Consider the following 25,408-nt stretch of genomic DNA (forward strand, 5'->3'; position numbering starts at 1 on the left):
TTATTTTAAAACAAGCGGAAATAAAACATGCAATGAGTGTAGAACTGTAGAAGAAGGAAATAAGAGTTTTACTGTCCAATGGAAAGAGAGCGCAATTGCAAAGAACTTAAAAATGTATGCTCTTTGCTTATGTGACTGTTGAAAATTCTTTTCTAATATAAACTTGACTAAATATTTACTGTTTATTTTATACATGTCATATATGTATTTATTTGACGAATATGCATATTTATTTTATTAATTTTAGCTTGACTAGTCTACACTTCCAGTTAGTGAGAGAGCTTTACAGAGAGCGACAAGCTTCGTTAAGTTAGTGCACGACAGAGCAGGACAAAGCATGGATTCGATGACAGTGAAAGAGTTTCGCAATGGCCATACAGCTACATGCGACAGAGCAGGACAAAGCATTGCTGCTGCTCTTTGCAAACTCTTATATTTTTACACTTAGAAGCAGGTAAGAGAAACAGATTGATATACATATGTATGTATGTATATATAATTTAAGTTAAACGAAATTCTAATATTGCAGATCAAAGAATTTATCTTTTGTTAAACTCGTGCACCACATCAAACTCAACTGCAATCGTATAGATTAAAAACAATAGATACAAAATCCATGAAAATATGCCCACAGATCGTCGCGAATGAAAATTCAGGGATAGGCACCACCATAGCTGAGTCCAAATGGCCAACATGATGAATATGTAACAGTTATCGCCGTATTCCCCATAGAGCCAGTCGGACGAACCCTTTTTGCGGACGTGCGCATTGAAGAGGAAAGGAATTCCCAAGCCAACAACAATACCTATAAGAAATATTACACTTATATATGTTTATAATAGAACCCAATAGAGTTAACTTACTGAAAAATGGACCCGCACAGATGGCGGCAAAGACCATTTTCTCGTAGCCCTGCATGGCCAGGTTGAAGTTGGCCATCAGATCGATGAGGGCATTGGTCAGGGAGCCGATCGTAATGTCCACAAAGGTTTCGCTCAGATTGCAGGCCACGCCCACTATGGAGGTGAGTATCTCAATCTCGCCCACGCACACGACGATGAGGACCACGGAGCTGCAGGCGCTGAGCATGGTAAAGAGCTGCAAGAGATATCGAGTTATCGAAGATCGAACGATTTATCGAGACTCACAAAATGATATCGAGGCGGCATATCGGTGCGGGAATGAAAGAAGACAATGAACGCCAGGGGCACAGTCAGGCAGAAGGACCAAACCGAATAATTAGTGTTCAAATCGATGTACCAGGACTTGTAGACGTTGGCAAACTTAGCTACGCAGAAGGGGGGAGGGAGTTAAGATTGAATAGATCAAAGATCGAGTAGCTCGATCCTCTCTTACAGTGAACCGCCGTTATGATGATGAACGGATTCGTGACTATTTGGGTGCAATTGAGCAACTTGCTCCAGCCGTGTTTATACTTGCCATAGTCCACAACCGGCACGAACAGCGTGATGAGCAGCAGCAGCGGCATCTTGAGTATCATCACCGTGCGCCGGAAGCAATTGCCCACCCTCCATTCGAAGACACTGTACGGATTAATGGAGTCCCACAGATCGCCGAACAACAGGCGATTCTTAGCGTTGCCGGGCGAGTAGAGAATCGTGCGATATGTACGATAATCATCGTCATCTGCGCCCTTGTCTCTCTTACGTCGCTCGTAATTGATCACATCGTTCAGCTCCAAATTTTTGAGTAGTGCCATTTTCTTTCTCTGCTTCAGATCGGCATATCGCTGATCCTTCAGCTCGGAGCGTAGCTCTGCGTGGGAGGGGCAAGCGGAAAATGGGGTTATTGCTAGATGATGATCGACTTGATAGCTACCCTGTAACTTGTATTGAAGTGCTCAATACTTGGAAAAGTTTATGGTAATATATCACTAATTTTTATCGTTAACAATCTCGATATTGAGCCTAGCTGGAATGGATAGAGTTTGTGATGTATATAGTGGATGCAGATATAAATGAAAACATATGCAGACAGATAGGTTTCTATGTATATACATATGTATATAATCGGATGATTATACGATGGATAATTATTGATTGACATATTTTCAAGTAGATATATTTATGTATGTATATACAGTTAAATAATCGGATTATATCTATCATGTCTATCTACATATACATATCAAGATATATCTGTCTACATGCAATGAAGTATATAGACAGATGTGAACAGCTATAGATAGATATATAGACATATCTTATAGCTATATCTAGCTAAAAGACCTTTCAGATCAACTTACTTTTTATGGTATACTTGATGAGTAGAAGATCCGCTATATTGACAATCAGGAAGATGACATAGAAGCACAAGAGGACTGTAATACACAAGAGAAATAAATCATAATCATATACATATATATATAATAATATATGGATATATCGATCACTTACTCGAACACTCGGCCCTACTCACTTTTTCCTCGCTGACTATCAAGAAGTGGAGCAGATCGATGGCCAGGACGAGGAAGAGCAGGTTCTGGACGGTGCTGTGTCCGTCGATCTTGAAGGGCCTCAGGAAACAGATCATGCCGCCGCAGACGAGCAACACGGCCAGGCTGTTGCCAATGACGCAGGTGAAGAGGGCGCCGCGCTTCCGGATGGGCATCAGATTGGCGACGAAATCGGGCGAGGAATTGCAAAAGGCCAGCAGAGTGACGCCGGCGAAGTACTCGTTGAGGCGCAGATTCAGGGCCAAGATCTTCACAGTGGGCGTTAGGCTAGTGGGTGGGTGAGCATAGATCACTGGCTACAGATAGACATACCCCCTCCCCTTCCGGCACTTACAAGTGATCGACGACAATCGACATGAGCAACAAATATGCCAACGAGGCAAGCAGCAGCAGGAAGAACGCAAAGGACTCCATCGCCCTGTCGTCGATGCGCAGATAGCAGTACATCAGCTCGAAGTAGTTGAAAAAGTTTATGATCTCATGGCACTCCTCCAGCTCCCTGGACATCGAGCAGCGATAGCTGTACGAGGCGTGCAACAAACTGTGGCAGCTAATCTGTGTGGCAGGCAAGACGGTTTGACTGGCTGACTGATTGATGGATTGATTGATATGGATACACATACATTTGAGCTAAAGTACTTGAAATCGTCACTCAGCATTGCCATCTTGACTCAGAGTTATGCTACGGCCTGGGCATCCTACGTATATTCCAAATAATTAGTGTTAAGAGAGATCGAATAAAGGGTTGGATTATAGTCTGAAGTATTTAGCTAAGGGATTGAGATTGAGAGGTTGAGAGGAGATGAGAGGTGAAACGAGAGAGAAATGAAAAAAAGAGAAAAGAGAATAAAGAAGGAAAGAAAACATAAGGGCAGCGATGAGGAAGACGACAGGGTAGATAAGAGAGAACGAAGAGAGGATGTTGAAAAGATGAGAGTTAAGAAAAAAAAGAGAGAAAAGTATATCAAAGAAGATAGGAGAACAGAGAAGGCAGAAGCAAGGAAGGATAGCAAAGAAAAGTGAAAAACGAAGAGAGAATAATAAAGAAAGGAGAGGAAAAGAAATGAGATCAAATAGATTTAAGCGAAGAGTGGAGTGGAAAATGACAAAGGAGAAAGAAGACTAATATAGAAGAGAAAAGGGACAAAAGAGTGAGAATAACGAGAAACTTAAGAGAGAAGAAAGATGAGAGAACAGAAGATAGCAAAAGCAAAAAGAGCAAGAGATGGTATTGGATAAAGAGACCAGAATGATGTAAAAAAGTCAAGAGATTTCAGAGAATAGAGACGAGAGAAGAGAATTCGACAACAATGCATCCAGGATCCTTTGAGTCTATAAGAACCCTACTTTCAAGGATGTTCAGGCTGGTAATCAAAGCCAGCTCAGCTATTAAATTTGTTTTGTAAATGTACCTCAGCACATATTAATAATAATATATTAATAAAACTCTTTAAATTTCGCTTTACAAATTGTTTTGATTTTATTTAAATGCTTTCACTTTTTAAGAACTGCATAATGAGTGGGTGAGTTATTTGTTTTGGATGCCAGAAATGCAGTCCATGTCGAGACATTTCATTAACATATAGCTACATGGATTTATTAATTTTGGTAAGTACCTACGGAAGGGATTCTTCTCATATATATATATATATATATATATATATATATATATATATATTTTATTATACTTTTTTTGTTGAGTAAATATCTTCGTTTCGTTTTCAGTTTCTCATACTTCTTAAATTCATTGTGTTTTTTTTTTTTTGTTTGTTTTTGTTTTTTAAGCGATACTATTTTGGTTCAAGTCCTTGTGTTTTATGTACATATTTAAACTAAATTAAATGCTATAAATTACTAGTGTGTGTGGATTGGTTATCGATATTTCAATCTCTTGGCCATGGAAGTGCCTCAAATATAAGTACATAGCTCTGTCGATGTGTGTGTGTGTGTGTGTTGGTGTGTTACAATAAATAACTCTATGTATAAGAATGCCTTAAGTGCTAAAATACATACATACAAAGCTGCTAGGCATGCGCATTTGAGGCGTAGCAGCTGCTATATATACTACACACATATATATATATATATATATATAATTATATGATCTATAGTCATATACATATATCTAACATATATATGTTCCATATGGAAATTAACTAACATGCATACACATATACAGATTACAGTTAACAGTTAACAGTTCACGGTTAACAGTTTACAGTTCACGGTTAACAGTTTACAGTTCACTGTTAACAATTTACAGTTCACGGTTAACAGTTCACGGTTAACAGTTCACGGTTAACAATCAACAGTTCACAGTTAACAGTTCACATTTAACAGTTAACAGTTTACAGTTCACGGTTAACAGTTTACAGTTCACGGTTAACAGTTCACAGTTAACAGTTCACGGTTAACAGTCAACAGTTCACAGTTTACAGTTCACAGTTAACAGTTCACGATTATCAGTTAACGGTCAACAGTTCACAGTTTACAGTCAACAGTTTACAGTTTACAGTTTACAGATAGACGTTAATGGCTACAGGAACTAGTGCCAGGGCTAACTCGTAAAGTTGTAGCTGCGCACCGCTCGCCCGGGCGTCACCAGCTCCACTTTGATGTTCGCCGTGGCCGTCACCTTGGTGGTGTTGCTGTCCGAATGCGTCGTCTCGACGGTCACCTCCGGCTGCACCACAATGCTCTGCAGCTCCGGCGGCGCATAGCCGCCCAGCATGGGCTGCGATAGCTTGTGATACGTTGGCGGCGGCGGCGCTGGCCCAGCATTACAGCTATAATTGGAGCCGTTGCCGTTGCCTTGGCCAGAGTTGGAGCTGGAGCCATGCGGTGGTTCGCGTTGCTGATAGTTGTTCATGTTGTTCATATAATGATTGTTCAGATGATTGTGGTTGTGATTGTGGTTGTGATTGTGGTTGTGGTTGCGGTTGTGCGTGGGCGTGGGCGTGGACGGGGCACTCCAATCGTTGTGCATTTGTATGGATGAATTGCTGGACTTCCACGACTGCGGCTCCTCGGTAATGGTGGTCAGCGAGGGATCATTGATGTTGACATCCTTGTGATAGTGATGCGCCTTGTGGCAGTTGTTGGAGCGCGACGAGCCGCGTGAGCCATTCACAATGAACGATTTGTTGGATCGCTTGCTGCTGCGCATCGGCACCGGCGATGGCGTCGATATGCGATCCGGATGCTCCAGCGGCACCAGCTCCGCCTCCGGGCCCAGCATGCTCAGCAGTATGGGGAACACCACCAGGCTATTGCAAGCGCCCACACAGAGCACGACAAGCAGCAGCCAGCAAAAGTGCCGGATGACGAACTCGAACGGCGACGTGGAGAGCATAAAGACAGCCATGCCGGAGGTGAGAATGCCATGGACGAGCGGCCCCAGCGACAGCTGCATGGCCAGATGGACGCGACGCTGACGATTGCCCACCGAGGTCATGAAGCCCTGAGAGAGAGAGAGAGAGAGAGAGAGAGAATTGCAATCAATAAAGTTTCTCCAGATTTGTTGGTCACACTTACCAATGAGATGTGCACATTGAAGCAGAGGATCATGCCCACGCCCAGTATGACTATCACAGCGGGTATGGCCGACAGTTTGATGCCCAGCAGGGTCATGGCGCCAAAGATTTGGGCCAGCGAGGCCAGCACCGTGACAATGACCAGAATGGCGGCCGAAACGGAGAGCAGCAGGAGCGAGACCAGCACCAAGGCGGCCAGCAGGGCGCAGGCAAGAATCAGGGCCAGCGAGGAGCGCAACGTCATGTACTGTTCCCAGAAGATGAAGGGAATGCCTAAAAGGAAAATCGAGAAATATTACAAATTTTACAATCATTCACTCTACAAAATTTGCCATTCGTAATGCCTACCAGACGGATAGTTGGGTAATCCGTAGCCCTCAAACTTGACGCTCAGATCGCGTATGTGTCCAATCAGTGTCTTGATCTCCGAGGTATCGGTGAGGCCGTGCAAATAGAAGGGCATCTGGGCGTAGACCAGGGGCAGACTTTTGGGTATCTTAACATCGTATTCGTTGGGTGCATGATAATACTGGCGCGGTTCCGGATACAGTTTGGCCTGCAAGAGTTTCAAGGATTACAAACTGCTCTCCTCTCTTCTTCTTCTTCTTTTATATAGTGAACTCACCTGTGAGGCGCCGTAGCCAAAGACATCGTTGGTGGCCCACGCTGATAGATAGTTGTAGAAGGCCTTGGGATTGATGATGCCATCCCTGTCGACTAGACGATTCGTCTCCACCAGACTCTTGTCCACCGGATTGTCCACATAGCCCGTCTGCACCATCAGCTTGTAGGCGAGAATCGCATCGCTGCTGGCATTCGGATACCATTTCTCCTTGTTCAGTCGCCCGTCGCGCAGCTCCTCGTCGAAGATGCGCTGCAGATTCTTGAGCCAGTCGCGGAACAGCAACAGCCAAAAGTCCGGCAGTCCACCATTGTCGTTCTTGATGACGTGCGGCACCCGGACGAACGCCTCGTGGTAGTCGCAGAGCAGCTTCTGCTGCGTCGGATACTCAAAGTTGCCCTGGGTAACGGCATACATGCTATAGAAGCCAAACAGACGCGTCTGGGCATCGAGAAACTTGTGCTCGTTGCTGTGCTTGGGCACCAGGTCGATGATGTCGAGGCCATCCTGCAGCGCGGTCGCCTCGTACAGGCTGAAGATCACCGCACAGAGGAAGCCCATCACGGCCAGAAACTTGACCCAGCTGCGCATGAGGAAGGGCGTATAATACTTGTAGGCAAAGCTGGCCAGCGAGAAGCTGGGCAGGGAGGTGGCTAGGCCGCCAGCCAATGGAGCTCGCGACTCTAGCAGCGGATTCTGAGCGAGCTGCTGTGGCTGCACCTGCACCTGCTGCTGCTGCTGTCCCGTTCGATTGTTGTTGCAGTTCTTGGGATGACGTCCGCCGCGCATGCTGTTGTTGTTGTTCATGGCCAGCGCTGGGGAGGCGGACTTGGGCGGCTCCTTCCAGATGGGAAAGCAGCAGCAAAAGATGTCCGCACGTCCGGCGGTGCGACGACGCAAATCCAGCGATATCATGGCCGGAAAGACGAGCAGCGCGGCGGCCAGATTGAAGCACATCACGATGGCCGACTGCAGGCAGAAGACCTTCAGGGCGGGCACCGGAATGAAGACGGCCGCAAAGAAGGAGCCCGCCGTGCTGCACGCACTGAACAGGATGCTCGGTCCGACCTTCTTCAGTATCAGTTTCGTTTGCTCCTTGCGATTGCTCTCCGCATAGGCCGCCGTCAGCATGAAGATGTGATCGACGCCCAGGCCCAAGGCGAGGAACGGCACCACCTGGGTGCTCGCCGCATTGAACACGATGCCGAGCAGGGCGCACAGGCCCAGGCCCGCGGCCGTGCTGAAGCACATCAACAGTACGCCGGCCACGCCCACACTGCTCTGGCCGCGCACCGGATCACGCCAGCGCAGAAGCGTACAGAACGCATAGAGCACCGTGGCCGCGACGCCAATGACAATGCTGACGGCACTGGGATGCGAGAACTTGGCCAGGATGTCGTCCAGGGTGGCCGAGCTGAAGACATAGATGTCATAGTTGGCCGCAATGCGGGATTGCTTGCGCAGCAGCTGCTCCACCTCGCGCGAGAAGTTCCGTTGCCAGGCGTTGAGCACCTCGGCGGCCTTCTGCTGCGTCCAGCCGAGGGTGTGCACCTTGTAGTGTCCCTGCCACTGGTCGTACATCTCCTTCTCTGTCATCAGCTGCACCACCGTCTGCAGCGCCTTGGCCGTCTTCAGGTGCCCGCTGCGATTGCGCTGCGCCCCGCCCACAATCAGCTGCTCCGGCCAGTGCATGTGCTTGGGCGCAAACCCGTAACAGCCGCCGGAGAGTATAGCGCCCACGTCCGGTGGCTGCTGGCTGTTCTTGTTGGGCGCCGTGTCCGGGCACTGCGGATGCAAGGGATTCAGGCAGGGCTTCTCCATGTACCCAGTGCCAATCGCCGCTCGCTTCATGTACTGCTCGACGGTGTCAAAGTCAAAGCTGACCTTCTGATCGGAAATCTCCTGCTTTATGAACTGCATCAGAGCCGACGGATTCAGTGTGCTCCACATCAGTCGCTGATTGAGGACACTGCAAGGGAGAGAGACAGAGAGAGAGAGAGAGAGAGAGAGATGATTAGTTTAAGATGGCAAAAGGAAGAGAAATGAATTTTTAATGGGGTTCCACCTTAAATCCCCAAGGAGCCATTAGGCTAAGGCAATTGAGTAGAGATCAGCGATCAATTGGGGTTAACTGAAGGAGCAAATTGGATTGAATAAAGCAAAATAAGACAGAGTTCAATTAGGGTGAAGAAATACGAGCATAAATGGAAAACGATTGGAGGGGTTAAGGGAAGGAAAGAGATTCGCTTAAGGGAAATTGATCTGCTCTGAAGAATCAATAGGGTTAAAGGAATTGAAGCAAAGGAATACAAACCCAAGTATGGTACAAGAATACACCTTAAAGGAAATACCTATTGGAGTTAAGCTCGAGTAAGGTTCTGGAATTTATGTTAAAGGAAAGACCTCTTGGGGTTAAGCTCAATTAGGGTTAAGGAAGTCATGTTAAGGAAGAGACCTATTGGAGTTAAGCTCAAATAGAGTTTAAGAATTCACCTTAAAGGAAAGACCTATTGGGATTAAGCTCAATTGGAGTTCAAGAATTCACCTTAAAGGAAAGTCCTATTGGGATTAAGCTCAAGTAGGGCTCAAGAATTCACGTTAAGGGAAATACCTATTGGGGTTAAGCTCAAGTAGGGCTCAGTAGTTCACGTTAAGGGAAATACTTATTGGGATTAGAGTTTAGAATTCATGTTAAAGACCTATTAGGGTTAAGCTCAAGTAGGGTTTAAGAATTCACGTTAAGGGAAATACCTATTGGGGTTAAGCTCAAGTAGGGCTCAGTAGTTCACGTTAAGGGAAATACTTATTGGGATTAGAGTTTAGAATTCATGTTAAAGACCTATTAGAGTTAAGCTCAAGTAGGGTTTAAGAATTCACGTCCCCCCATTGGGATTAAGCTCAATTAGCCTATTGGGCTTAAGTAATATTAGTTGTCTACCGACTCGGTAGGGCTTAAGCAATGCAAAACAATGCAACGAGAATCAAATAGGGTTAAGCCATGCAGTCAAGTGGGCTTAGGACATGGCCAATGGCATGCACTACTTACGGTATAAAGAGTGGGGCTTCGGGTCCCAGCAGCTGGCTGCCCTCCCAGAAGCAATCGAGCGGCGTTATGATGGAGCACGGTATCAGATGCCTCAGTATATGCTCCATATAGTAGTGCCCCTCGAAGCTGGGCGTTGTCGGCGAGTTGCATATGTCCCGCAGGCCCCATTCCGTATCGTTGATCTGCACCTTGACCGCCGTCGCCTTGACCAGCACCTCGAGATGGGAGAGCAGCGCCTGCGGATGCAGCACCGATGCGTTCGGATCGTGGGCCGTCTGGATGATTAGCTGATGCGTGGACGATTCGTCCTCGCCGATCGTCTGCTGTGTGTAGGCCAGCTCCGATTCCAGTCGGCCGCCCTCCTGTATCCACAGCTGGTGCACCTTCGTGTGTATCTGGGCGCTCTTGAGGCCCACACAGAACGTGCTCAGCACCAGGATGGCCACAAAGAGCACCTTGCCCGCATGCTTCTGCACCGAGCTGCCGAGCGTTTCGAGGTGGGATTGGAATACTGAACGCAGATAGATCGCCGTGCGGTTGCCACGCGCCTTGCCCTGTGGAAGAGAAAGAGATGGCACGAGTGTGAATGAGTGTGCTGTTATTTTGAATAGTTTTTTCTTTTTTTCATTTCTGCTTTTGGGCCTTTTTTTTATTATTTTTGAGGATTTTTTTCTGATTTTTTTTTTGTTTTTTTGTTTTATGCCATAAATAACGCATTAAAATTATAACGAAACAGCGTGTGGCCCGACCGCAAGCATATAATTTATATGTTTTTGTAGCATCTGCGACGACCACAGCGGCGCAATGAAGCCATCATCATCATCAACCCAGCCCATGCCCAACGACCATGCCCATGCCAGCAGCAGCAGCCGCAGCAGCAGCCGCAGCAGCAGCCGCAGCAGCAGCCGCAGCAGCGCCCGAATGGACCCAGCCCAGCCTACAAAACAACACAAGACGCCGACGCTGCAGCTGACGGCGACGTCGACGTCGACTAAAACACTGTGCAACAGCAATTCAATTAATAGCTGCATTTCTGTTTTATAGTTCCTTAAGGAGTTCTCCCTTAGATTTAGAGTAAGCAAGTATTACTCTTATTTATAATAATAATTTAGAGTAAGTAGAAATTGTAGTTTATAGAAAAACTTTATGTTTGATCAAAATTTACATTAAAATTTACATAAAAAATTACAGACTTAAATTGTAAACTTAGGCAGCTTTTTCTATAGATGCAGGGTATAAAATTGTTTCATATTTTATCTAATTTATAATAAATATTTTTTATTTATTACAGACTTTAATTGTAAACTTAGGCAATTTTTCTATAGATGCTAAGTATAAAATGGTTTCATATTTCATCTAATTTATAATAAATATTTTTTATTTATTTTTATAATTATTTATAATAATAATTTTAAGTCAACAAAGAGCAAAGTTAATATTGTATTCCTAATACATTTAAATTCCATTCAATAAAGTAAAATATAAAAACCATTCGCATTTTCTAGATTAGTCTGGGTATACAAAAGCTTTTCTCTACTTATTAAGATCCAAATTTAAAGCAAAACTTTACAATTCATTAAAATTTGCTTCACAGTTAAACTAAAAATTCATTTTAAATAACTAAGTTTTAAATATAACTTTTAAAAAAGTTGGCAGAATCTCCAAAGGCTTTTCTCTATTTTATAATAAAATATTAAGTTCACAGAGATCAGAGTTTAATAAACAAAAACTTCTACATCCTCGTTTATTAACACTAAAAAAAAAACTTTCATTTGATCTTTAAACTTTGGCTTATACATTAAAAACTTTTCACCTCAACTTGAACTAGTGAAACTTTACTTTTGTTAAACAGTGTAAGCGTCTGTTTGGCAATTGATCTCTCCCTCTCCCACTCCCTCTCCCTCTCTCCCGCTTTCTCGTCTTTGCTGCACGGAAATCGAGACCCAAATAATGAGCCACACGCTAACATCTCAATCGAACCTTTAACCGTCCAGTCACTGCACAGTGGGTCGCACTCGCTAATCGACTTTGATTTTGACTCTGACTTTGACTTTGATATATGGATAAAATTTAAGCATTGAGTGGGGGTAAATCTAATGATAATGATCGACCTTTTTTTGGGTAATTAATGAGAGCAACATGGGCTAATAAAGGAGTAGTAGAACTATAATTCAAATATTAAAAGTTATATAAACTTTTGCCGCTTTTAATAAAAAACTATTTAATATAAAAATATTGTTAATATTAGGTTGAAGAGAATCCACAATATTATATAATGAAAAAATATATATAAAAAAAAAAAATTTTAAAAGAGTATATAATAAAGAATATATATAATAAAAAAGATATAAAAAATTAAAAATATATATATGTAAAAAGAAAGTGTATTACAATTTATAAACAAAAATAAATAAATTTAAATTTAAAAAAAATAAATAAATGAATATAAAATGTAATACAATTTATAAATAAATATATTTATAAATAAATAAATATAATAAATATTTATAAATAAATAAATATATTTAAATTTAAAAAAAAATAAATATAAAATGTATTACAATTTATAAATAAAAATATTAAAATTTAAGAAAAGTAAATAGAAAATGCATTACAATTTATAAATAAATAAATATATTTAAATTAAAAAAAAAAAAAGAGAATATAAATATAAAATGTATTACAATTTTTAAATAAATAAATATATTTAAATTTTAAAAATTTAACAAATGTAAATAGAAAATGTATTCCAGTTTATAAATAAATAAATATATTTAAATTTTAATAAAAATGTAATTTAAAAAGTATACAATTTATCAATAAATAAATATATTTAAAATTAAAATAAAATACAAATAAAAATACAAAAGTAATTTCCAATACATAAAATATATCAAAAACATTTTTTTTTAAGTTGAAAAAATAAATGCAACCATTTTAAAGACAGTTATTAATTACTCTGTTAGTCTAACTAATTGAAACATTTTTTCCCTCAGCCTCAGTCTTAGATTTTTAAGGGTTTTTTAAAGCGTCAAGAGCGGCCTCCGGTTCAAGCCCCTTTGTTGAGCCCATGCCAAGAGTTGCTGGCAAGTCGGCCCAAGGTTCTCACCCGAAAGTTCTACAACATGCTCGTGGCTTCCAGTCGTGTCTCACTGTGCAGCAGCCGCACCCAGGCACCCAGGCACACAGGCACACACACACACAGACACACACACAGGCACACGGATAGAGACACCGACACAGGTACACAGCGCCGACATTCCGTTGTGCCTTGTGCCTGAAACGTCTCAATCTGGGAGATTGGGCACTTCTCTTCTCTGTTTTCCTTTCTTTTCTTCTTTTTTTTTTCTCTTTTGTAAATCTGTGTGGCAGACTCCTTTTGCTTTTATCGCTTTTCACAGATTTTCCGCCAGTAAAATGGCCCAGCGTTAGCTTCAAATCAAGTTTGCTTCGTTTTCGTGTTGCATTGTTGTTGCCCGACTGTTGCTTGTGACTTAAGTGGTGGCATTGACTACAAGGAAGACGTCTTTATTATTGCTGGGCAGCCGCTTTATGACTACCGTTAACAAAGCAGCAGCAGCAGCAGCAGCCATGCCAAAAGGTTAGCTCTGGCTGCGCCGTCTTTAGTTATGCGTGGCATTTCGCGGGTGCAGCCAAAAGGTGTGCCAAGAGGGAGCGGAAGAGAGGGCGAGTGAAGAGTGGGCGAGAGAGAGAGAGAGAGTGTGTCACACTTCCTGCTGTTTAGCTATGCTGTCGCTGTCGCCAAACTATTTCCGCAAAACTTGCAACACGCTGGCGGCTAATGTTAATGAAGTCATTGGCGGCGACGTCGGCGTCGGCGGCGTCTCTTTCAAGCTGCGCTGCATGGGGCGACTGCGTTTGCAATGTTCGTGGAATTTTTTCCATAATTTGTGCGTGTGCCTGTGTGTTTGTGTGTGTGTGTAAAAGAATGTTTTTCCCTGGTTAGGCGCAAAACCTAAACAAAAAGACGCACCAAATTCTGAGAAACAACGCTGGCTGCACGAACAACAACAGCAGCAACAACAACAACAACAACAAGAACAATGTTGCAATGCCGCAGGTCGCCGCACTAAAAATAAATTGTAATCTAGATTTTGGCAGTCACTGTGCGCGCGCGCAGCGCTGCTCAAACTGTGCGCAATTGAGCCATCACAGCGGCTGCTGTTAACGCTTGTCACTCCTCCACACTGCTGCTGCTGCTGCTCCTCCTTTTACTCTCACTGTCTCGCTCGCTCTCACTCTGAAGCCTCGCCAAATGTTGCCTGAGCATGTGACATATCATCAATCTTGCATGCTGTTTTTTCTACTCCTTCTTCATGTTCTGCTTCTTCTTCTTGTTCTTCTTCTTCTGCTCGTCGTCTACAACTACTACTGCTGGCTGGCTGGCTGACTGACTGCCTGCCGCCTGCCTGTGTGTGCTCAACTACAAGAGACACCCGCAGCTGCTGTCGCTGTCGCTGCCAGCGTCGGCGTCGTGAGGAAATGTCACAAATTGATTTATGGCCTCTGCGCGCTCAGTTTGCGTTGCTGTTGTTGTTGCCGTTGTTCCTTTTTACTTTGACTAAAGCGGAAAATTGTTTGTGCTGCATTTTCTTTGTAAGGCCTGGCCAACTGGGAACAGCTTCATTAGAAATGCGCACATTTTGCTGTATTAATCCACAGCGCTTGGGCTAATCCCACTGGCAATGCCAGTTCACAGTTTGAAATGCACTCAGCCGCTGTGACGTGTCGAATGCGTGTGGAGAGGGAGAGACACACATAGAGGTGTAGGGCGAGCGAGCGAGAGAGTGGGACAGGTGCAATACAAATGCCATTTTAAAAAAAAAATCGAAAATAGACTGAAGATTTTGAATAGAATAGAAAAGAAATAAAATAGAAAAAAATAAAATAAATATACCAACAAAATATAAAAATAAAATTAATAAACATACAATATATAAATAAAAAATAAATAAAATAAATTATATACATAAATGTAAATATATACATACATATTTAAAATAAATTTTAAAAATATAAAAATTAAAATATATTTTTTTAAAAATAAAAATAAATTATATTATAAAAAAAAAAATAAAAAAAAAACATAACTAAAGAAATATATAATATACAATAAAAAGAAAAACGTTTCCTAGCCAACTCCATAACTCTCTAATCAATCAAAAAGGTTCGTGGCCAGACTGGCATACGCATAATTTACAAAAGACCCAGACAAATGCCTCACGGGCTTTGACTACTTAATTACACCGAAGTATTATAAATAGACGACTCAGCTAATACAAACACACATCCACACCTACCTATGTATGTATGTATGTCTGACTGTCTATAAGAAAAGCTTCCCATATCGGGAGAGACTGTTACCTATAAGTGGAGCTCAGTTATAGTTGTGCCACAATAAAAAACGAATCTAAAATATTTGTATTCACATTTATTTCTATTTTTTTTTTTAGCATAAAACGAAATTCAATAGGCAGCAACGTGCCGGACCACCCAGTGAATGCTAATTATCATATGACGAATATCGCATATAGATGCTCATAATTATAGATATAGATATAGATATGCCAACTTTGGGTGTTCGACTCAGCGACGGGTTTGTTCCACTTGACTAATGGAAACGTCAACATACAAATTTTGTTTGTTGAATACCCTTTGCCATTGAGAGTAGCTCAAATTAGTCATGAAATTCGTAATAGGGTATATATATACATTTGGGATGGGTATTATCTGACAAGGAGTGGTTAATATTTAAAGAACTGTCATATCTTTCATATCATATCATCATAATATATGGCATACATATATCATAGTTTTATACATTTATTGTATAATAATATTAAAAGGCTTTTCCAATATTCCTTTTGGACTCATTCCATTTGGGACTCAAAAATTCTATTTTATTTTCCTATATATAAGTCTCTAAATTTAAACTTAAATTACTTCCATAAATATATGATATATTTTAATCTCCACTTTGCTCTCCCTTTGCTAGAGTATTTGACTCTCGGCTTACAGCAGTAAAACCATTAAATCTTGATGTTTTGGGAAATCTATACTCTTACTTAAATATACTGTTGAATCATGTGGGAACTCGTAATTCATTATCATATTCACATAAATTTCCAGACATGTCGACATTTAAGTCTACTTTACGGCTTTCACATTTATTTGGATACTCCAAATATTTGATAGAGAAATTTGTTATTCACTAATTTATGAGCCATAAATGTATCAAAAATACCAGGTGAGATATAAGCTTCATATTTATGTGGCGTTGTTGCTTATTTGCATCTTACTGCATAATGGTCACGCCTTTTTAGATCTTGAATGATCTTAAATTAGAATCTCAATAGAGTTTTTTTTTTACTTTTTGTTGTTGTTGTCCCTCTCTAAAACTAAATTCAGCATTTCTATGCGCCTCTCACTGCGAGCAGTGGGCGAATTCCTATTTATTCCTTGGTGAAAATATCTTCTCAATTATTAAACTCATTCTACCTACAAAATCTTCATATCTTGCAACACATATACCAATGCAGATGTATGTATATATTTCGTAAAGATCTGTAAATAGATTTGACGTTTCGCAGAAAAACTCAAATGTTTCGCACGTAAAAGTGTGCCATAAAACGTGTAGCTCCCATTAAAGTTATGTAGCTAGCGCCCAAGGGTGTTCCTGAATACAAAATTTAAATGCATAACGCTTGTCCAATTTTATCTTTATTTTGAATGAAATTTTTACTGCTCTGGCAAAAGTAAAAATGAAATAAAATTTAAAAATAAAAATAAAAACAAACAAAAATAAATAAAATAAAATAAATGAAATATATACTACTATGTATTAAAAATAAATAAATAAGTAAAAAATGTAAAGAAATCCAAGACCTTTTAAATAATATAAATAAAAAAAATGCATAAAATTCTTCACAAATCAGTAAAATTATGCAGCTTAATTAATTACTATACATATGTATGTATATAGAGTATATAACATACACGATTATCAAATATTCCATAATCAGTATATTTAAGCTAATTCGCACCACTGTGCATTCAAGCACAGTTATTAAACGCAACAGCCCGCATATGTGTCTTAATCGTGCTATGCTTGCACTCATACACACACACATATACACAGAATTTGTATTGGTGTGTATGTGTGTGTATGCCTGTTATTAGACCACACACATTGCACACATTTAGTTGCCCACGCCGCTTAAAACGAGTCAAGTTTCGCGGCTAGGCAAGCAATTAAAATAAAGTAAATGGGACGATGACGATGCATGCAAATTGTCGTTTGCCGGCAATTTATGGCGCCCCTTAAACGTGACTGGCAAGCGTTCAAGCATTTATTTACATACATACATATGCACGTATGTATTCATGTGTGTGTGTGTATTTTTGGGCACTGCGTCGCTCTTCATTCAGTGAAATCGGTTAAAATTCAACAAATAAAAGAAACACAAAAGTTTGAAGGTCATTGGAGCAGCTGCCAGCCGTGTGAGAGAGCAAAAGACAGACCTTACTTACCGTTAGCTAGCAGCCATGCAGCAGGCATCGCATAAAGAGCAAACACTCAAAGAGAGTGGGAGAGTGAGAGAGCGAGCTCAGCTTACGACTTCACTTTGTTGCTATGCTGCTCCTTTGTTTAGTTTTTTTTTCCTAACTTTAGCTTTTGAGTTATAGCCACAGATTTTTCATCTTTGTAGCGTAGGCGGGCAACAGCACAAATAAAACTCAACTGGCGGCTGTCATAAAAATGCAGCGCAATAGCTTTAAACTTAACTTCACCTGCCTGGGCAACACTCACGAAAAAAAAAAAACAAAGCTGCTTGTTGCGTTGCTTTGGTTTGCTTTTAAGCAATTTAATTTCTTTATTATTTTCATACGAAAAGGCCCAGAGATACCGACGAACACACACGCATGCACACACACACACACACACACTCTCTTAGACTCGGTCAGTCAGGTAGCCAAGGCGGCCACGTCGCTCATTCTCATTGAGTTACAGGTACACACGCACCGAGGCTGAAGCCCGAGCCCGAAATTAAGACAGCAAGGGCGAGGGCGATGGGCCTGAGCCCTACGAACTACATACATATATGCGTGTGTGTGAGTGTGTCAGTGTGTATGAGTGTGTGTGTGCATGTCCGTTGTTTGTCCATGCTGTCCGTTAACTGCTTTTTCAGTGAATTCCGTGATTATTGCTTGAATGTTTCTTTCCGGTATTCGCTTCGCTCTTTGGCCACTCTTGCCTCTGTCTCGATCTCTGAATCTCGCTCCGTTTTCGTTGTTGTTGCTGTTGCTGTTGCTGTTTTCTGTCTGTTTTGTCTTTCTGTTTCACTTGATATTGCTGTCTCGTTTGTTGCCCAATGTCACTGCGCGTCGTCTTCAGTTGCTTTTGGTACCTTTTTTCGTTGCTGTTGTTACTGTTTTTGTTGTTGTTGTTGCTGTTACTTTTATCTGCTGCTCTTGGTCGACCGAGCGACCGACCAGCCGACCGGCCGGCCCGTCCGCTTGTTGTGTGGTCAAGTTAATGTCTTCATAATTCTTTTGATTTTTTTTTACGTCTTACGTTCGTTCGTCTCTGCTGCTGCTGCTCTTGTGTTGTTGTTGTTGTTATTGTGCCCCGTTGCTGGGGCACGATGATGAAGACAATAACAGTTTTATGTGCGGCCAGAGAGAATGAGACAGAGACAGCGGCAGGGATCGACTCGCAGCCGGCCTAATGAAGCTGAGTGAAAAACACATTTCGACTTCCAGTCTCCCCCCACTCCCTCTCAAAATAAAGTTGTATTCCCGCTCTGGTCTTCGCGCTGGTGTGAGGCCTCAAAATTGAGCTGTCAATTGAGGGGAGGGCAACGTGTGTGGGTGCCTATTTGGGGCACTGACTCGTGTTGCCGTCTGTGTGTGTGTGTGTATTAGTTTTAGTTTTTCATTTCTAGACCTTTGGGAGTATTTTTAGTTTTAATTGGGGGAAACACGCTAAGAAGATTATAGAGCAAAGGCATGAAGTGAGCTGGGCGTTAATTTATGATTTAAGTGGATTGCCTTTGGGGATCAAATAGATCAAAAAGAACTCTACAACAATAAAGAAGTACATACATATGTATGTATATACATATTATACATATGCACATATCTATAGCTATTGATAAAGCTTTGGGGCGCACCTCGCCAAGTCGAAGCCGCACAAAATAAATATTATAATAAGCTGATAAGATCTAGTGATAAGATGTTGTGTGCAACACGTGCAACTCATATACATAAATCACTATCGCACATTGTACCAATATTTATTATTCCATATATACCATGGAATTCAACTCAGGACCACCAACAAACACAAAAGAGAACAACGAAAAATTTCATAAATATAGAAAGCATATTGTATATGTACACACATAAAAGTCGACTATGAAATACTCTGTAAATTGAGAGACAGAAAAGGAAGTGATTGTGAAATGTCCACAAAGCATAAAAGAAAATATAAAGCTTCAAGAGCACAACTAAAGAGAGAGTATAGAAGAGTGCGTATGTTAACAGAGTAATAATAAATCAAGCTTTTCTCGTAGCATAAGAGAGCAAAAGCTAAATTTAGAATAAACGTAACAGTGGAACAGTTAGTTGAGTGACAAATTGTTTTAAGAGCGAGCGCAAGAGAGCGAGAGTGCAGAACTGCAGCTCTGCTCAAACTCTGAAGGCTAAATTTAGCCCGACGAAGTGAACATAAGGGAAGAACAGTTAGTTGAGTGACAAATTTATTCCAAACACATACGCAGCAACGAGAAAAGTATGTGTATGCGTGTAGAGAGCGAGTATGTAAGAATAATCTCTAAGTTCGAAGTTCGAAAAAAATGAGCAAAACAAATACGAAAGAAAGGCCGAGCTGAGTGCCAAATAATCCCTAAGCTAGCATAAATCTCACTCGAGTCGAAGAGCAGCAGAGTGACTGCGTGAGTGAGTGAGATGGGAATACCTGCATAAATTGTTCGAGCTCCAAGGGCTGAAGTCGACACGAATAGTATCTTCCGAGAAGATCAAAGAACTTGCTGTTGCCCAAACAATCAAAGCAGAGGACGTGGTGATGAAGATATCTCACGCCTACAAGCATTTCCGGCTTACTTTTGACAGGGGGTAGCACGGACGGACAAAGAGAGGAAGTACTCGGGGCGTGCTAGAGATAGGCGCGGCAAAGATATAAGGCAAGCATTCCCTCCAAGTCCTTTGCACTTCCAAGAAAAGGATGCCTAAGCCTAGGCCACAGAACTGAAATTTCAACTATGCCCTGACTTTCGCTGAAGTGCCATAGAAAAAGGGGTTGGGCCGAGTGTAAACAAATACCTGGAAAATGAGTTGATTCGGAATACACAAGAATGCACTCAAGACATTTGTTGTGGGTAAACTTTGATTTAGATGGATTCTACGCAACTGTCAGAAATCAGTTCTCTGATAATATCAATATTATGATTATGATTTATTTTTGTTTGATTTTAGCTTTGTTTAGAATTGCTTGTCCAATTGAAATGAACTATTGAACTAGTTCTGAGTACATTGGAATGAATTAAAATTGATCATAAATAATTCTATTGATCAAACAATTCAATTAAGTTCCATTGATGATCCTTATACATATGTATATTTTATTATATTCCGTTCATAATTCTTTGCCGGTATTATAAAAAGCATTTCGGTCTCCAATATTGCTTTGATCTTTTCAATATTTAACTTTTCATGCATTTCATCTCAATTTCTTGGTTCTGCAATTTCTCGTACATTTGTTTGCCTATGCAAAAGAGTTGTTTGGTCTGTCCGCCCGTCCGTCCGTTTTATGTCTGTTTACGTAACTCATTAAGATACAGTTGCTTATTTACAATTTCTGGGCTGTTGCTACTGGTTTTTCTTTCGATTTTGGCCAAGTCAATTTTTTTTCTGTGGAGTTACGTCGCAGAGAGGATAAATATTTGTTTTTCATGTGCTGTTGTGAGAAGATCGGGGCGGCATGACTTAACAAATTTGTTAACCACCAGACAGCAAACGCCGCATAAACAACAACAACAACAACAACGAAAACTTCTTCAAAATGCCGGCAATGCGGCTCAACTTCCTGTGTTGAGTGGCTCTGTGTGTGCTTTACAATTGGCACAGCGCGAGAGAGGGAGAGTGAGTAACTGAGCGAGTGAGTGAGTGTAAGTGTATGTGTGTGTATTTATGTGTGAGAGAGTGGGCGAGCGAGAGGGAGCTACATGCCAAGGCGATTTCATTCATGAATTGATATGCACACACTCATACATATGCATATGTATATCTACATACATATGTACACATATGCATATCTCTCTCTTATAGATACAAATACAATGACAGTCGTCTCCAGCACCGCAACATTCGTACATGGCCTGCATCCATAGTACGGTATTGCCATTGCCATAAATAAACTTGCGGCACAAGCAAATAATATTATGTCAACTAAGTACAGTAGATAGACTAGCAGATACCCTAGCAATAGCGACTTGTCTGTTGATGATGTCTTTTAAGTTGACAAATGTCTTTGAATTATAAATTGTTAATTAATTTAAATTTATATGATTTTTTATAATTATAATATAATATAAAATATTTATATTATTTTATTTAAAATGTAATAAACTTACATTCAACCTTTTATTAAGTCGTGTATACTCAACGTAATATTTTTTACAATTAAATAAAGAATTGGCAAAGCGAAAAAAGAGAAACTATGATTAAAATATCAGCAACAAGAGACAGCGAGAACAATAACAACAACAACAAAATCAGCACCTCACATCGATTGACTCAATTTGGAATTCGCCTCATTCATAAAAACGTCAGCGACGGGACCTCACAGCGAGTGCGGCGAACTTTGCTCGTTTTTCGCTTTTTTACGGCATACGAAACATAATAAACATAATGTTGAGCACAATTTGCATATGCACGCGGCGAATAAGCCACAGAGGGAAACAAATGCAACTAGCAGTTTTGCTCTTGCTGTTGTTGTTGTTGTTGGCTTCGTTAGACAAAATTAATGTCTTAATATATTTCGTTAAATTGAGTCATTAAAATAAATCGCCCATCGTCGATGACGACGACGACGGCGATGCCGTCACGAGCAAAAGGCCAAACACAGAAAACAGAAAACACAAAACACAAACAACAAGCAACGGCAACAGCGAAAACAACAACAACAACAAGGCACGACCACACCTCAGCTGCAATCGCAGTCACATTCGCCGCCAACTGCGATGCTGCGGCAGGCAGCAAGCATCGATGCGCCGATCGCTGCCACAACTTTCGAGAAGTTCAATGCGAGGAAACGCTGTAACGTTACAACACAGCGCAGACCTTACGAGAAATAATTGAGCAGCACATACAAACAGAAACACACACACAAACAGAGCCACACACACGAAACGAAAGAGAGGCAACAAGAGAAGATGCCATAATGAAGACATCAAGTTGTAAAAAGCACCGCAAAAGGCAATGGACAAGGAGAACCGAGGCGAGCGAGCAGCGCGAAGGCGAGAAACGTTGAGGCTCACTTGCCACAGTTTGACAGCCATCGGGTTCGGTGAAAAAGCGCGTGCGTCAGTGAAATATTTGTTGTTTTTTTTTCCTTTATACCCCTACGTGGGCCACCCGCACTTTCGAAACACATACATATGTACTTATTTATAAGCTTGTGTGTGTGTGTGTGTTTCTTCTAGCTGACGTGACGCGCTGTGTGCGGTAGCTGCTTCTACAATTCCACAACACAAGCAAACAAACAGAATGCTTTTGGCAACGACAACAACAACAAAAGCCAACAACACACAAAACCAAAAACAACAGCACGAAAGCAACGATAAATACAAGGAGCGTTTTCAAACGTTAGCAACGAATTTCGAATGCTCTAAATTAAATAGAAAAAATGGTTATAATTTAATATGTATGTATGTACATAGATGTTCTTTTTAATATATGTATATATTATTAAATGTAAAAATCTCTCAATCTCATTCTCCTTATTTACTTGCTATCATCGCAAACGTAAAGACAAAGCTGCAAAACTTATTTTTATCAAAGAGTAAATCAAAAGTTTCTGTTGTTGTTTTTGGCGATATTCGTAGCTGCCTGCTTCACACACACACACACACTCACAAACATTAAAAGAGTTCCTGCAGCCGCCGCAGACAGCGCTTCACTTTTTGTGCAGTTGTTATTTTTTTTTTCGCTGCTGCTGCTGTTGCCACTGCTACTGTTGTTTTTGTTGGTGTTGTTGACTTTTTGCGGTCAGCCGACAACTTCGCCGCACAGTAGCAGCAAAATAATGAAGTTGTTTTTGTCTGCGGCTCTGGCTCTGGCTCTGGCAAGTGAGCTTCAAGAGTCGGAGGTCTTGGGCATCCGATCCTGCTGTGCGCCAAGTGAAAATAGCTTTAACTTTGATTTGCTCAACAGTTGACGTGCGCTCCTGTTGTTATTGTTGGGAAGTCAGTGAAAACTCATATACATACATATATTCCATTTATTAAATGAACATGTGTTGAGCTCACACACACAAAGAATCTTATACTAACACATACTACATACATATGTGCGCATGTTAGTCTATTTTTGTTTTTTAGCTATGCTACATAACATGACATACCGATGTTAATCAACATACAGAATTTTCGAAAAACTCGCTGCGTATGATTAACGAGCGAGATATATTTGAAATATGTATCTTATATATAATATAGGGTATTTTTATTAATGAACTACACATAAGCTCGACAATACTTTTGGTTTTTTTTCCCACAACTTAATTTTCGAGTTAAGCACAGCAATTAATTAAATGGCAGCAACAAATTGAATGTGCTTAAGAGCAGACCGCTGTCAACGATTCGCCGCTGCCCCCGCCTATAGGTCGTTAACAGCTCTATTAAAACAAATTGAGTGAAAAACCAAAAACGAAACGAAATCGAAATGGGCGAAAAAAATGCTAAAGATATCGGCAATAAATTGTATTAAAAGCTGCCCCAACGGCTTAATGACTTAATTTAACACAAAGCCAGGCCCTGGCCTACGCCTGCGCTTGGGATACAGGTTTTTTTTTTTTAACCCAGGCATTGCTTTAGCGACTCTCTCATGTATTTTCTTCACTTACCTTATCAATTTGATCGAGCGCCACTTGAGCGTCTACCCAGCTGGTGCGTATGTAAAGATCCGAGAATAATTTCTCATCGACAACATCGCCGTGTGTGTCCGGTACGCGCGGCAGGCTCTCCCTATCCATATTGGTGTGTGTTTGTGTGTGTCTGTGTGACTGTCTCGTAGATTAGCTGGTGTGTGGGAGGACAAATGACGCGCGTTCTCACAGCTGTTAACTGGGTGTTTGGCAGTCTGTGAGACTGTTCTGTTAGCTAACAGCGGCAGAAAAGTGCTACCAATCAGCTTGAAGTTCACGTTCACGCTCTTGCTGTTTGTATGGGAGTGTGTATGTGTGTGTGCGTGTATTGTTTATTTTTGTTATTGATGTTTTAAAAAAAAGCCACAACTACTTATTTTGTATTTTGCATTATGCCTGCGCTGCATTTTTCGCTGCTCAGCATAAACAACACTTCAACACACGCTCTCCGGCTATCCTTTACGCTCTCCGACTGTCGTTTACGCTCTCTCAATCGCTCTCTCTGTTTCGTTTTGTTGTGATTGCTGGTTTCGCTTTGGCTTCAGCTTCAGCTTGAACGCGATCTGGCGATCTGGTCTCGTGCTTAAGATCGCTTCACTTTGCCACTGCATTTGTGCACATTTTTCACAACAATTTCAACAATTTTCACACATAATTCACACACTTTTCGTAACGGTGCGACGCGCAGCGCGACGCGAACGCCTCAGAAGTTTTCAACACAGCGCTGCATCACGTTTTTTCTTTTTCTTTTCTTTTCTTAGCTTAGCGCTCTCTGCGCGTTTTTTTACACACACTTTGCGCACGTCGAAGTTTCGTTTGCTTTATTTCGGGTATTTGTATTGAAAATTCTTAAATTTTCTTTGAATACTATGTATGTTGTATATAATTTGACACTGTTTCAATTTTTTTTTTTTTTACAAAAACACTATCAGGCCAATTCGTCTTATACAAAATTCAGCGCGTTTCGTTCGAGCCACTCGCGCAGTAAACACAACCGTTTAGTTCGAAGATCGCAAGCAGTCTGAGAGATACAGATACATTTTGTATTATTGCCTTACATTGTTTTTGCTTCACATTGATGTTAACTCAAAATGGCACTGTTAAACTCAAGATGTGTATGTTGGATGTATTCGAGAGCGCAGGCAGAGACGCAACTCCACCAAGCCAACAACTTCATTAGCGTGCGCCGTATCTGTGTGCACAGCGAGCGCTTAGGGTCTCTAAATCTCTCTCATTCCCATTCTCATTCTCACGTTAACGCTCGCACTCAGTCTCTGCTGCGGCCATTTTGGTTTGAGCGCGGCCGCTACTCACAGCGAGGGCTGCAGTGTACTCACGGTTAACAGTTTTGTAGCTTTGAGAACAGTTCAGGAGACTGCGATCTGGCATATGCAACAGAGATTTATCGTATACCCTACATGAATAAAATGCTTGGAAAAGGTAACACAGTATATGTATGTATGTAAATACATATATGAAATTATTGATCTAGCATGTTTTCATATCATTAATAATGGTATTAAAATTGTGGATAATTATAGTG

At 41.2% G+C, this 25,408-nt stretch overlaps 2 protein-coding genes across 2 annotated transcripts; both read right to left on the reverse strand.

The window, feature by feature from the left end:
- Positions 1-517: 517 nt before the first annotated feature.
- LOC115564865 (mitochondrial sodium/calcium exchanger protein) lies at positions 518-3,257 on the reverse strand. Its single transcript, XM_089262157.1, is given in 9 exon segments — positions 518-550; positions 552-805; positions 864-1,098; positions 1,149-1,288; positions 1,357-1,776; positions 2,267-2,341; positions 2,418-2,743; positions 2,811-3,031; positions 3,100-3,257. Coding segments are annotated over 9 exon segments (1,746 nt in total). The 5' UTR covers positions 3,142-3,257.
- A 1,664-nt stretch (positions 3,258-4,921) lies between these two features.
- On the reverse strand, positions 4,922-25,087 carry ptc (protein patched). Its single transcript, XM_030389625.2, has 6 exons — positions 23,845-25,087; positions 9,678-10,231; positions 6,635-8,600; positions 6,358-6,565; positions 6,011-6,282; positions 4,922-5,936 (listed from the first exon to the last, which is right to left on the reverse strand). Exons 1-6 carry the CDS (start codon positions 23,971-23,973, stop codon positions 5,034-5,036), a joined length of 4,032 nt encoding a protein of 1,343 aa, XP_030245485.1. The 5' UTR covers positions 23,974-25,087; the 3' UTR covers positions 4,922-5,033.
- Between the last annotated feature and the right edge of the window lie 321 nt (positions 25,088-25,408).

The sequence above is a fragment of the Drosophila navojoa genome, chromosome 5, assembly GCF_054131105.1.
Source record: "Drosophila navojoa isolate 15081-1374.11 chromosome 5, UAZ_NAV_1.0, whole genome shotgun sequence".
NCBI lineage: Eukaryota > Metazoa > Arthropoda > Insecta > Diptera > Drosophilidae > Drosophila > Drosophila navojoa.